Source organism: Triturus cristatus, chromosome 2_2 (genome assembly GCF_964204655.1).
Source record: "Triturus cristatus chromosome 2_2, aTriCri1.1, whole genome shotgun sequence".
Lineage (NCBI taxonomy): Eukaryota > Metazoa > Chordata > Amphibia > Caudata > Salamandridae > Triturus > Triturus cristatus.
In genome coordinates, this window is record NC_140582.1 from 913,927,832 (window position 1) to 913,941,187 (window position 13,356).

General features: G+C 41.6%; 1 protein-coding gene across 1 annotated transcript in view; it reads right to left on the minus strand.

Annotated features, from left to right (window-relative positions):
• Window positions 1–828: 828 nt before the first annotated feature.
• The window catches only part of STIM2 (stromal interaction molecule 2), a 567,186-nt gene continuing 554,658 nt past the window's right edge, over window positions 829–13,356 (minus strand). The window contains exons 11-12 of the mRNA XM_085642305.1: window positions 7,625–7,826; window positions 829–2,222 (exon numbers count right to left, since the gene is read on the minus strand). Of these exons, the coding sequence (XP_085498431.1) occupies window positions 1,745–2,222; window positions 7,625–7,826 (680 nt within the window). The 3' untranslated portion in view covers window positions 829–1,744. The remainder of the gene's footprint in view (window positions 2,223–7,624; window positions 7,827–13,356) is intronic.

The following is a 13,356-nucleotide window of genomic DNA, read 5'->3' on the forward strand; positions in this document are numbered from 1 at the left end:
GCTTGCGAATCAGACACCATGCAATATCGGTCAAAAACCATTGACACATTCCCCTCTAAACCTACATGTGAGTGGGATGCCCTATTTATGAACCTACCTATTTGCCATACAGACAGTTGCAAAAGCAAGCTTCTGAAAGTCATAAAGGCCTTTTTTGAATTGTAAAGGTGCTTTGGTACATAGTAAAAAGGTATAACGCAGTTACAAATTCTGAGATTTTGCGAATCACAGACTTTGGGGCTGAAAAATACATGTGTATGTCAAAACACACATACCTTAATTGGAAGGAAGTAACACTATTCCTCTAACTACAGAGCTGTGATCAACAGTGTAGAAACTGCAGATATATTTTTGTACATGTCAAAATAAATATATTTATAGATTTGTCTACTTTATCGGCACAGTGGCACAAAGAAAGCATAGTGCTACTAGATAGAATGTTAAATTATAAAAAAACACTGTGTCCAGTAGTACCCTACAAGGGCGCAAAAAACTTCTTCATTTGACTCCACAATTGCATAACCCACTCTTGTGCCTTCATACAGACGATATAAAAATTCAGAAATTATATTTTTGTGCACAGAGAATGTGAAATGAGATACAGGTATGCATAGTAGCACACAACCACTGCCATTAGATACAGGATAAGTGAGGAAAAATAATACACACAGTATAGAACATGTAACAGTATTGAGAATGAAGAAAGGGCAAAATATTTGGAAACCAATAAAAATATAAGCATCTTCGATTAAGTGTCCAATGACAAACTTGTTTACGAGTCTTGCGTGCTCACAAGCGGTCAGGTGAACCAATAACAGAAGATCAAGACACAATAATGCCTCCAATTTATTTTCTTTTCCACAGTACAAAGTTTCACAAACCAAATATCTTTTTTTGCATTTATTCAAAGTCTGTAAACAAGTGCCCATATTTTCCCATTTTAAGCATGTGAATGTCTGAAGTCCTTAAGTTTCACCTTCATCACTTGCATAAGGAATCAAGAGCCTCCTCATCCGCCTCCTCGAGTTAAGTTACCTTTGCCGATTCATACAGCCTGCAATGCAGTAAAATCACAGTGAAAGCCCTGAAAAGAATCACAATCTTTACAGCAGGACTCAAACCTTTAAAACAATAATGATAAATGCATCTAGAGAAGCGTCCCATAAGAAAGCGCAAGTTTTCGTTTCTAGAATTCTAAATTAGAAATTCTAGACTCTACTTAAAAACCCAATAAATCTAAAAGTGAAAACAATCCCATCCAGGCTCCGTCGGTTTAGAAATCCTACACAGTTCCACTTTCAGAGATACTTTTCCAGTCTGGAAAACAGTAGTGCAATTAGTTTTATTTCCTTTAAGTTTAGTCCAGTATGTAAAATGTCATAGCTATGTGGAAAGATAAGAAGATGCTCCAGTAAACGAGAAACTTTTGCCAGCCCGAGCGGGCTTATGAGTCCATTAAAGCTAGTTAGTCCAAAATGGCTTTAAAAACATAAAATGTAACTAAAAACTTAAAAGCAGAAATAAATAAGCAAAAGTGACTGTAAACACAGGTCAACTTGTTAATGATGATTTTCAGTGATAGCTGGCATGATCTTTTACTTACGAGTCATTAAAATATTACAGAGTTGAACTAAGGAGCATTGTACTATGGCATCCAGTCTGGAAAGCCCCAAAAGAGATACATTCCAAAAGAAGAAACGAAAAGGAAAAATCAAGTCTACTGTTGCCACTGCTTTCAGTGAGCTTACTTAGAAATCTTCTTAAAAAGGCTCTTTATTTTGGATGACTTTCTGTTTTTCTCTCCATTCTGAGACAGGTCCTGAGGGATGTTCTTTAGCAATGGGTTGTCCAGACCTTCTTCGTCAGGTTTGCTGTCACTAGGGGGAGAGGAAAAGGACGCCTGGGGCGGTTTTGTGACCGAAATGGCACTTGAGATCTGGTGCATGCTGCAGGACTTCTCCAGAATGCCGTTATAGACCTTGATGGCGGGACTGAAAACCATGCTTTGGCTTTCTGTTAGTCCCAAGGCCTCTGGAGAGCTGGTTGAAATATCTGCAGTTAAAGCAGAGTCCCCCGTCGATGGGTCTTCAAAGGAGCCCTCCTGCCTAGAGATCTTTCGAGGAGTGGCAATTTGGTGCAACTCAAGGCTCATCGGAGGAGACTGCCTTCTTCCAAAGGAAGAATTTAAAGAGTCACATTCTGAGCCAGTGTCTTGAACTTCCCTGAATACAAGAAACCAGAAAGGAATGCATTAGAACTTAGATTAACATTTATTAGCTGGCACATTTCTACAAGTAGAAGGGAAATTACTCAACAATGTTAAATAAAATCATCTTTTCCCTTCTTACACTAGGCAATTCATAAATGCATTCATGCCATGAATACTGACAGCAGTGGAAATGCATCTACAAAGTACTTTTTCTGGCAGTAGAGGGAGGATGCACTAAAATACAGACCCTCAATATGGTAGCGCTCAGTGGAAAGTAGAACGGTAGCAGACAATAGTTTGCAGAAGAAATGTTATCAGTCAATAATTGGGTGAAAGAAAGCGCTCAGCAACACACGTCCTAATAGATGTAAAACTCCCTCAAGTGAGTTTTCTATTTAAACTCTGGGTTGCATTATATCCAACTACTATATTTATGTTACCTGACAAAGCTGGCAAGACCAATGTAAAGAAAAGATGCAGCAAAACACCCTTAAATTCCACAGGTGGCGCGGGTACTGTATTGCTAGAAACCTATAACTTTTAATCAGCTAAAGCAAAATGACATAATTGATACAGTTAAGCGCAGGGGGTGGCTATGCTGTAATCAATTTCAATGATGCGCTAGTCTTTGTTGTACTTGGATCCATTTTACGGAGTCGACTCAATGGCCTCGATGTTGCATAAAATGAACCAAGGGGAAGGCGTTCAATGTGCCTGCTTTTAAGTGTGACTTGAGCTCCACCAACTTGGGAGATGCTTAACTGTCAAACGGTAAGAGGTCTTACTTTTGGATGACACAACACTATCTACTGTTGCATACTTACGTCTGGTTACTTCTGTCATATGCATAGTTGTAACTATTTATACAAGCAATATGCTCCATACTTCACCCTACCCTCATTTGTGTAGGAAATGTTAATTGCAACACCTTCGTTTTTACTTTCTGACATATGCTCCTTATAGGGGAGATGAGACAAACATGACGGATTTTGCTGTGTTGGGTTTGAGAGTTCAGCTGTCACTTTCAGTCCTACTGGAAACTCCATGCAGCAGTTCATGCTTTGAATATCTATAAGCAAGACTGCTAGAGCTGTGACAGAATTTTCAAAATATTTATACACACAATTGTACACAGTACAGTTATACTTTTTATATCAATGCACATGCCTAACTTAGATTATGAAGTAAAATGTAGCTGCTATGATTAGAAAGAGTGCTTGGATACTGGATGGAAACAGACGTGCATACAAATAGACGTATACCTATTACAGTTCAGCATGCAAAAAGCACAGTCTATAGCACGTTTAAGCACACCTGTATATAAAAGTAAATTAACAATCAAACTGTGCTGCAAACTCAACTTTTCTGCATTGTCAGATTTTGTCGCCTTTCACTGCACCCTATGATTGCTGGCTTTAGGACACTGTGCATTTTATTACTGCCAAGTAAAGCGTCTGTGCTTTCACTTGAAAACATGTGCTGTTCATTGCAACTCCCTATCTGGCATGTTTAACTTCCTTATAAGTACAGTCTAAATGGTGCCGAAAATGCACCTCTCACGCGATGTTAAACGTCATCTATGGGCTGCAGTGTATATTTACAAATTTCACATATGTGACAAAAACATCTCTCTGCCAGGAGCACCACTATGCTCTGTCTAGCCTGAAGTTTAAAAGCACTGCAGTGACACAGAGCAGTAAAAACTGCCTTTGCCATGCAGTTGAACACTAAATATATATGCGCGTCACCCCTAAAGTGTGCCTTGTTAGCCAACAGGGAGACCACAACGTAATAATAGGGTGAAGTGAAATAAACTATAATTTCTTAAGTAGTTAAGAAGCACTACAGTACATGATTATACAATGACCATAACACACAGTGAGTACTGGGCGTGCTAGTGACAGTGGGCGGCACAGTGACACAGGGGTGGGAGAACAGCGTGAACGGCGATAACAGGTAAGGATAAAGTGGTCAAAATTGCAAATTATATACTGTGTTTATGTACAAAACATTCAGATAAATAGATTGACCACAACAGCCCCGAGTTCTAGGCTGGGTAGTCGACGGCGTTTCAACCTGAATGATTGCAGGTCATCATCAGGACAATGGTCATTAGTTTGTGGGTAGTTCTCTATAGGAGAAGGAAGGGGAGAATGAATCAACACCTGAGTGGTTCAAGGGAGAGGGGACAATAGATAAGGTAAGTAGAAATAACCTAACAAAGAAAGTCCATGGTAAGGATATGTGCAATTCAGAAGTAATCAAGATTAGCAAGGCGTCAGGGATGCGCGTAAGTGCTGTGGGGGGAGTAGAAAGGGTAAGGGGACATTCGGTGTACCTACTTAGCCACAAGTGTGGAAAAAGCAATGGACCAGTGTGTATATAATTACCGAGATAATTTGGTCCTTAAGCGTGGTCGTCAATGTATGAAGAGCCAGGGAAAGCCGTATTAATGTATCCGGAGATAGCCCGATTAATGGGTGTGGATGGCGGATCTGAAAGATAGGGGCGGGATGACAGAGTCAAGCCAGCTTTGAAAAACGGGCTATGCAACTAATCGCATAAGGTGATAATGTCCGAGTTGTGTCAACACTTACTTAAGGTTGAAGTATGGACGAAATCCAGGGACGGAGTAGCGATGGCAGAAATTTATGTTAGTTACTATGGCGGAGGAGTGAAACCTCTGCGCTGTAGCCGGGTCGGGGACGAGTAAAGCGTCTGTGAACACCGGTGTTAAGGGAAAGGAGGTTAAAAAACTGGGAGATGGGTCACGTGATGAGTCACGGGAGGCGGAACACTAGACAGGGAAAAGAAAATGGATAGTCACAGGCCCCCGGGGGGACCAAAGGGTGCCAATTAAAGAAGGAAGTGCACCGAGCGAACCAGGTTCAAGGCTGCACTTCGATTACCAAATCATTGATGAGTTTAGAAAAACAAAGTCATATGTCATAAACTCATTAATGATTTTTTAATGATTATCTGGGTAATTATACACACACTGGTCCAATGCTTTTTCCACACTTGTGGCTAAGTAGGTACGCCGAATGTCCCCTTACCCTTTCTACTTCCCCCACAGCACTTGCGCGCATCCCTGATGCCTCGCTGATCTTGATTACTTCTGGATTGCACATATCCTTACCATGGACACATATCCTTACCATGGACACATATCCTTACCATGGACTTTCTTTGTTAGGTAATTTCTACTTACCTGGTCTATTGTCCTCTCTCCCTTGGACCACTCAGGTGTTGATTCATTCTCCCTTTCCTTCTCCTATAGAGCACTACCCTCAAACTAATGTCCATTGTCCTGATGATGACCTGCAATCATTCAGGTTGAAATGCTGTCGACTACCCAGCCTAGAACTCGGGCGCTGTTGTGGTCAATCTATTTATCTGAATGGTTTGTACATAAACATTGTATATAATTTGCAATTTTGACCACTTTATCCTTACCTGTTATCGCCGTTCACGCTGTTCTCTGCACCCCTGTGTCACTGCGCCTCCCACTTTCACTAGCACGCCCAGTGCTCACTGTGTGTGATGGTCATTGTATAATCATGTACTGTAGTGCTTCTTAACTACTTGCGAAATTATAGTTTGTTTCACTTCGCCCTATTATTACGTTGTTGTCTCCCTTCTTTTGCTCCTCTTCCCGATTGTGATTTATATCACTGTTTCCATTTGTCCTGCTTTTAAATATTTTCCAGTTGAGACATTGTTTCTTGTTGCAAACTGCGCCCGGTCTCACCTGGGTTAACGAGCCTTTCTCCTGTTATTGTTCCTTTGTTAGCCAACAGGGCAGAGTGTTAATATATACAAATAGAGCCCACTTAACAATGGTGTTGGTGTGAAATAAAAGACTACTTTATTTCACTCTATAGGATGGGTAATACTTTTCTCTTATAAACCTAGAAAGGATTCAAATCTTTATTTTACACCTCCACTGAGAAGGGGCCAGAAAAATGCTTCAAAGTAATTTTCTACTTTAAAATCTGATTTAATTGTGGAATCATATTTTGATAACTTAAGTAGGAAAGAAACTTTGTTAAAATGTACTTAAGGCTGCCTGAGCCAGAACTGGCATAAAACAAGTTTAGTGGTGCCACTTACCCAACCTCCACAGCTGTAATACACATCACTGGCTGGGAGAGTTAATTGACTCTGGCTCAGAGGACAATGGGTGTTAACTGCTGGCCACTTAGCACAGACTGGCTACCTGGGAGTGGACAGGAGCAGTTCTCAGAATGAAGGGCAGCTTTAACACTACCTCTTTTGACTTGAATATGCCAAGAAGGGTTTTACCTATTCATCCCTGGGGATGAATAGGAGCCATATAGTTAGGCTCCAGAAACAGTAGGAGGGAAAACCGTTTTGGTAATTTCAGGTATGGGAATAGCCACGAAGTAGAAGGTAGGTCTGTCTGGAGGTAGTTCAGTCCCGAAAACTAAAAAAGGGTTTCTAGGGTGATTTAACTGTAAGACAAAGGAGAAGTGCTTAAAATGAGGTAGGAGACTGTGAGAAAATTGTTAGTATTGAGCGGCAGAATTTCTCAAATTACTGACCAGTGCACAAGATAAATCTAGCACCCCCACCACCAACTCTTCGGAACATTCCTGGACCAGTGAAGATCTATCGGAAGAAGCCCTGCTGGAAGATTCCAGACCTCTTACTCCTGTATCCTGCTGGCACTAATAGACTGGAACTGCTCTCTGTGGGTCAAGTGTTTGCCTCATGTTTACCTGATTCAAAGAGACAAAATGCAGGCCCAGACGACTAAAGAGGACTTGACTGAAGGTGCTCCCAAGCCTGCTGTGTGGATCTAGGGGCTGCATAACTGATAAGAAGAAGCTTTCTCAGGAGCTGGAGATTAAGTCTGAAGGTAAAATCTTTGTCCAAAACAACCCACTTGGAGTAGGTGACCTTCGCTCCATCACGGTGGGCCTTAAATTGCTATTAGGTCTTGGCCCACCTTGAACTGTTGTTTTTCCTCGACTTATTTGAGGCACTTTTTGCATTTAAACTTAAAACAATTGTATGTGCCCTAAACTAGAATCTTGGTGTCATTTTGTTCATTACATTTTTCTGCACTTTTCCAAATTGGTTTAAAAAACTTTTTTTGCTCTGTTTTATAATTGTTGGTACTTCTTCACACACACACACACTTCTTAGGGGGTTACCAGCAGCTGGTGCCATAGTTACCAGGGGGTTGAGAAGCAATTCTCCCAGAACTGGCCATATAAGAGTGGTTTTATTGATTTGACAAGGGTACACCCCTCTTAAGTTAATAAATTAATTTCTGATAAACTGCAACTTACTGTAACAGTTAAAACGTGCAACTATTCTTTCTACTGGAAGCAAAAAAGGAACATGGATATGCATAGGCTGTGAAATTCTATTAATTGTCTGCCATACCATTGCTTTTCAGCAATGAAGTATATCGCTTCCTCTTCTGCATCCGTGCGGTAAAGAGCGGGACAGCTTGCAACTGACAGGATGTCAGGATCGGGAGACTGCAAGATATGTTGGGGCTGGGGAGAAGTTTGGATGACACTTCGTCGAGACCGACATAAGCTGCTGCTTCTTGCTAATGTCCCATGAGTCTTTACAACTGACCCTAAGAAAGGAAATAGAAAATATAGAACAGACTGTAAACACAAAACAAGTTGGTCTATTGTTATGCAACTGTAAACACAAAACAAGTTATTTTTATTGTTATAGCACGGGTACAAATCAAGAAATTCATTTTTAAATAAAAATACCTAAATAAAAAAAAAAAATCAAAATCTTTTTCCTTCAAAGAAATGCTCTGGTACATCTAATACCAGTTAAAATTAATCTCAACACATAGTAAATCAAATCTACCTTATTACGTTTCTAGTTAATGTTGGAAAATATATCTTGAAGTACTGGCATGATGCCCAAGTTTTCTAACAATTTTTAGGCTTATACCGCCATGCATTCACTCTACATATAGGATCACACTGAGTTTCTCAAGTCAATTACATACACATACGAGATACACGTGTCTACATTTCCCAATGCCATTGGACACGCACAAAACATCACAACTGGCAAAATTGCAAGTTATCTCAGCTACATACATTAAACAATACATCATACAGACTGTTATGGACAAACATCAGCACGAAAAAAAACAGCAAAATATCAACTACACAAACACAATTCACCATCATAACAAAAATAGGAGAATATTTGATCATTGGTGATGTCACACAGACAAACTACATCCACTATTAAACAAAATATATAAATAATGCCCAAACATATACACAATCGCCTCATCTCGCCAACAGCAGGCTCAGGACCTTAAGCGGCCACGCCTGAAGTCCAGCCTCTCAAATAACCTATTAATCCCAAGCCCGGCGCCCCTTCATCACGGTTACTTTAAACGTTTTTACGGCGTTATCAGACATCTGATTGGAATTCCATGCTAATACTTATAATCTGCTTTTTTAATTATAGCTAGTCAAGTTATAACACTAACAGCCTTATTGGTGGACAACCTGTGATAATCTTTTGTCTTATAACATTTGTTTACTACAATAACAATGCTGCTAGTACTAGACACTAGAAAATCATCCGATTTTATGTACTTATTTAAAACTTGCTTTAATCTCAAATGATCTGCACTCTTTAATGTGGACGATCTCTTGCACGATTGAAAAGGTTTAAATAATCATAGGCAATAAACAATAAAAAATTATTTACTTCCAATCGCCTCCTTAAGTCCGATATAATCATCTCTTGGACATGGGCTCACACAACAGCACACTTTCACAGGTCCCCCATTCAGCTGTCTGGTAGTATATACACATCACAAACATACAACCCAGTGGGGGGGGGGGGGAGAAATCATTTATCACATTTTCGCACTGGTGATCAAATACACAAACATCACATATCCGCATATCTACTTTTACACACAACCCAATTCACAACAGGACAAATACAATTTGACTGACGCTCTGATTCAGAAACTGACAGAACTGCACACACAAGCATCAACATAGTTAATCCTATACAATATCGAGAACAAACTTTTCTGTGATGCACATTTCCAAATATCCCCCATATCTGTACAAATGGTGGTGGTGCCATATACAGAGAGCTCTTTACCAGGGATTATAAACACTATGTAACAATTAAATTCTTGAAAAACTTCTCCAAGATGTACAGAGCACAAAAGAATCGCACTTTCGCAGCCTTATACACTATCTCCCAAGCCCTGCTTGCCGGCGGGCTGCAGAGTCTGGGGCTTACTGGCTTAGCATTAAAACTCTTAACCTCCTTTCTTAAGGATAGGGCTAAGACGATAATTGTGAACCAATTCAGCTCTGAGTCAATCACTCTGTCATGTGGGGTTCCTCAGGGTTCCTTCCAGAGTCCGACACTTTTTCATCTATAGGTCTCCCCACTAGCTAAACTGAAATGGTCCTTTGGACCACAGGCAGAATCGTATGCCGACGACACACAAATAATTGTGGCTATTAGGCAGAATCGTATGCCGACGAGACACAAATAATTGTGGCTATTACCAAGGATATGGAGGCAACTCCTGCCAACTTTAAAAAAAAATGCATACAGGCAGTAGCCACCTGGATATTAACAACTGCCTTAGACTCAATGGAGACGAGACGGAGGTTTTGATCTCTAGTAAGCAGCCATCCATTTTGAACAACTCCTGATGGCCAGACACAGTAGCGGCACTGCCCACGCCGACCGAGTCTGCTAAAAACCTGGGAGTGTTGACAGACACAAAGATGTCATTTGACCTTCAGGTCATCGGTACTCTATCAACCTGTTTCTGGATCATCAGGAAGGTGGTCCCTTTTATCCCTCTTCAGGCGTGCAAGCAAGTAGCTCTAGCGTTGATCTCTTTCAGGCTAGACTATTGCAATGCATTTTATCTTGAGATCAATAAATCGGCAATAGCCAGGCTACAGCTTGTACAGAATGTGGCTGCAAGACTGATACTTGAAATCCCTAATATCAGTCAGTCTCGGCAGTGATCTCCAAACATCATCGGCTACCAGTGAACAAATGCATCACCTTTAAAGCATTCTACATTGTTCCTAGGGCTTTGCAGAATAGTGGGCCTGTAGGATTGAGAACCATGTTCCAGTGGCACACCCCCTCTAGACAGCTCTGGTCTGCTAGTTACAATCTTGTAGCTGTTCCTAAAATCCGGAAGACCAGGTGAGGAGGCGAGCCTTCTCTGTGGCCGCAGCAAAACTGAAACTCCCTTCCACGTTCTATCAGTAAACTGCAGGCCCAAAGAGCTTTTGGAAAAGCTTGAAGACCTGGCTTTTCACCCTTTAATCAATTGGCAGCTTGCTTCCTTTTCTCAGAACTCCTCATTCTTATGATCCTATTCTCCTTAGGGATCTCTCCCTCTTTTGCACCTTGATGCCTTGTAGTATTGTTGCGCTCTTACATTTTTGTCATAATTGCATACATATTACAATTATTTCCTGAAAGTAAAGTATGTAAAATCAGCACCCCTTCGCTAAAAAAAAAAGAGAAAAAAAAATGTAAATGCATTCTTATAATTAAACTTACAAATCCAACTGCGTAGGTCTACAATTTCCGAGAAGGCAATTAAAGAAAAATCTGTTGGCTCACACAACCCGAATCATATACACACGGAATGGTACACACACACACACACTTTTAGGTAAAATACACATTCGCTTACATGCGCAGTCTGACATCATTGCAGACATGGACTCTGGGTGAGAGGATACATTTAGTGAAGTACCATAGGTGGCATAAACCATAAAAAGAACGTGTGTTTAGCAAGACAAAAGTGAGACTCGATCTGAATTCGGGGGCAAGCAACTCCAAGACCCAAAGCTCAAGTCAGAAAATCCTCGCAGTAAACTGTGTGGTGCTCACAATCGAAAAAGAATCAACCCAACAGTGTGGTGAACGTCTCAAATTGTAAACTCGTTCGTATGCATTCAGCTTTTAATGGTTTTAAGGACATGGTAAAACCACATAGATATTTAAAACTGTGGAGCAATGCAGTGCATGCAAAGACAGGTTGTTGGTTTCAGCCTACCTTGTAATAGGAAAACAAGTTGGAGGGTCACACGCCTGCTATGACCTGCTACCTCTACCCCATACACCTCCCCAGTAATTCCCAGGGTCAAGCCTGCCCATATAAAACCAAATATGGGAATTGCTGTCAACTTCGGGAGCACCAGTCAAGTCAATTTTTTTCTAGCAACAGATACATAATAATATAGAAATAGCAACTCCAGATGACTGGAGGAGCAATATAGCTGACTAAATACTTGCTTGAATAAGGTTCCTAGAGCACATTTTCACTGTAATCCAGATGTTCCTACATTCACAGCATTCCACCAGATTCTGCAAACCAGGGTCCACATTACAGATAGGAAGCACTGTCCCTCTCACTGCCATGGAGCAGACCGGACAGTCCACCCTATTACAATATATGAACTGTCCAGGGGTGGTGTGAACTTCTGCCTACGCTCTGAACAGTAAACCACCTTTCAGTGCGCGTGCAACCTGGCCTTCATTTCAAAGGGGGCACAGACCCCCCTGCAGGGAGTGACTTCACCCATCTGCATGGGGATTGCCCAAGGGGTCCCTGGGACCTTTGTGCGCCCCTCTCAAGGGGAGTCTTCAGGTTCAGACTGACTGCACCGCCTCCAGGCCTCACAGCATCTGCCCAAGTGTCTGTATGACCCACATGAGAGCATGCCCCTTGGATCACACCAGCACAAATTTAGCATTGGAGCGATCCATACGGCAGAAGGGGCTGCACACGTGTCTGCAGCCCCTTCATTATAACAAAGCACCCTAGAGACGCACAAAACAGGCACACACACAGCTACGCCCCGTGGCGCTTAGTATAATGCAGGGCCTGATCTCACCTAGTATGTTGAATCTAAACATGGCTAGTTTCTTTCACTGAAATTAAAATCCTTGATTTTGGCCCACCGCGCTCTGCATGATCGCGATCCTCTCTATTTACAGAGGTGCTTTTATTTTTATGTTCCTGCACGTCCTTTGCGGTCCTCGTCCCTTTGCTATGCTCTGATCCCTCGCTTTAAGTTTCAGAGAATAGGGGGCAGTTCTTTTACGGTGAAGGCAGCGGCTGCCTGGAACGCCCTTCCTCTTGCTTTACGCACTATCCAGGACCCTGCTGTGCTCAGGAGGAAACTGAAAACTCATCTATTCTCCTGCTAGTACTCCATCTCCACCCCCCCTAGGCTCCGCGCCGGGATACTCATGTGTAGCTAGCTGTGCGCGCTATAAATTTATGTAACGTAACATACCATAACATAACTGAAGCCAATCTCTCTTTGTTCAGTCTCTCACACTCGCCCTTCAGTCTCACTCCCTCTAAAAAGAGACCCTCTACCAACACTACATTATTTTCAGTGTGTGCAATCTATTTGCACCTAGACTGATCTCTGCTGTCCTGTACACTAGTACGGACATCAAAACGTTGTCATGAACAGTATTCCAGTGTTGACAAAACAACCGCATGGTGGCGTTGTTTGTCTACTTTTAAACTCAAGCAACCCGTTTGAAAAAATCAACGCCAGCTCATCCAGTTAATTCCAACAGCCGTGGGTGAGCAGTAACAATCCAAATTGTCACATTTATTGGGATTGGTGGTAAATTTGTAGCATTGTTCCTGGCATTTGTCAGCGCTGGCAGGGACCGAGATTAAAGCAGCAGACATTTCCAGAAAAAAATATTGGAGCCTGGCACGCACTTTATATTTTTGTAACAAAATAAGCACTTCGAACAGTGCTCTGGGAAAAAACTCCATATAAATAATTTAAGTATGTATGTAGAGAATGAAGGAAACCATGGATCTGAAATGGGGTAGTCCGGCCATGAAGTCAGCAGCATGAACAGAACGCAAACTTCTCCAAGAGCCCTGCCTACTGTCAGTGGTTTTCAACCGCCCTTCTCCTACCCCTTCAGCAGGAAACAGCAGAGAATGGACCAATGGGTCAATCATGGTATGTCATTTGGGGGTCGAAAGAATTCTTGATGTTACGTCCTCTACCCTGGCATTTTTGTGAGTCACTATTCATAAAGGAAGCTGCTGTCCATTGATGGTTAGATGAAGTTGTTGA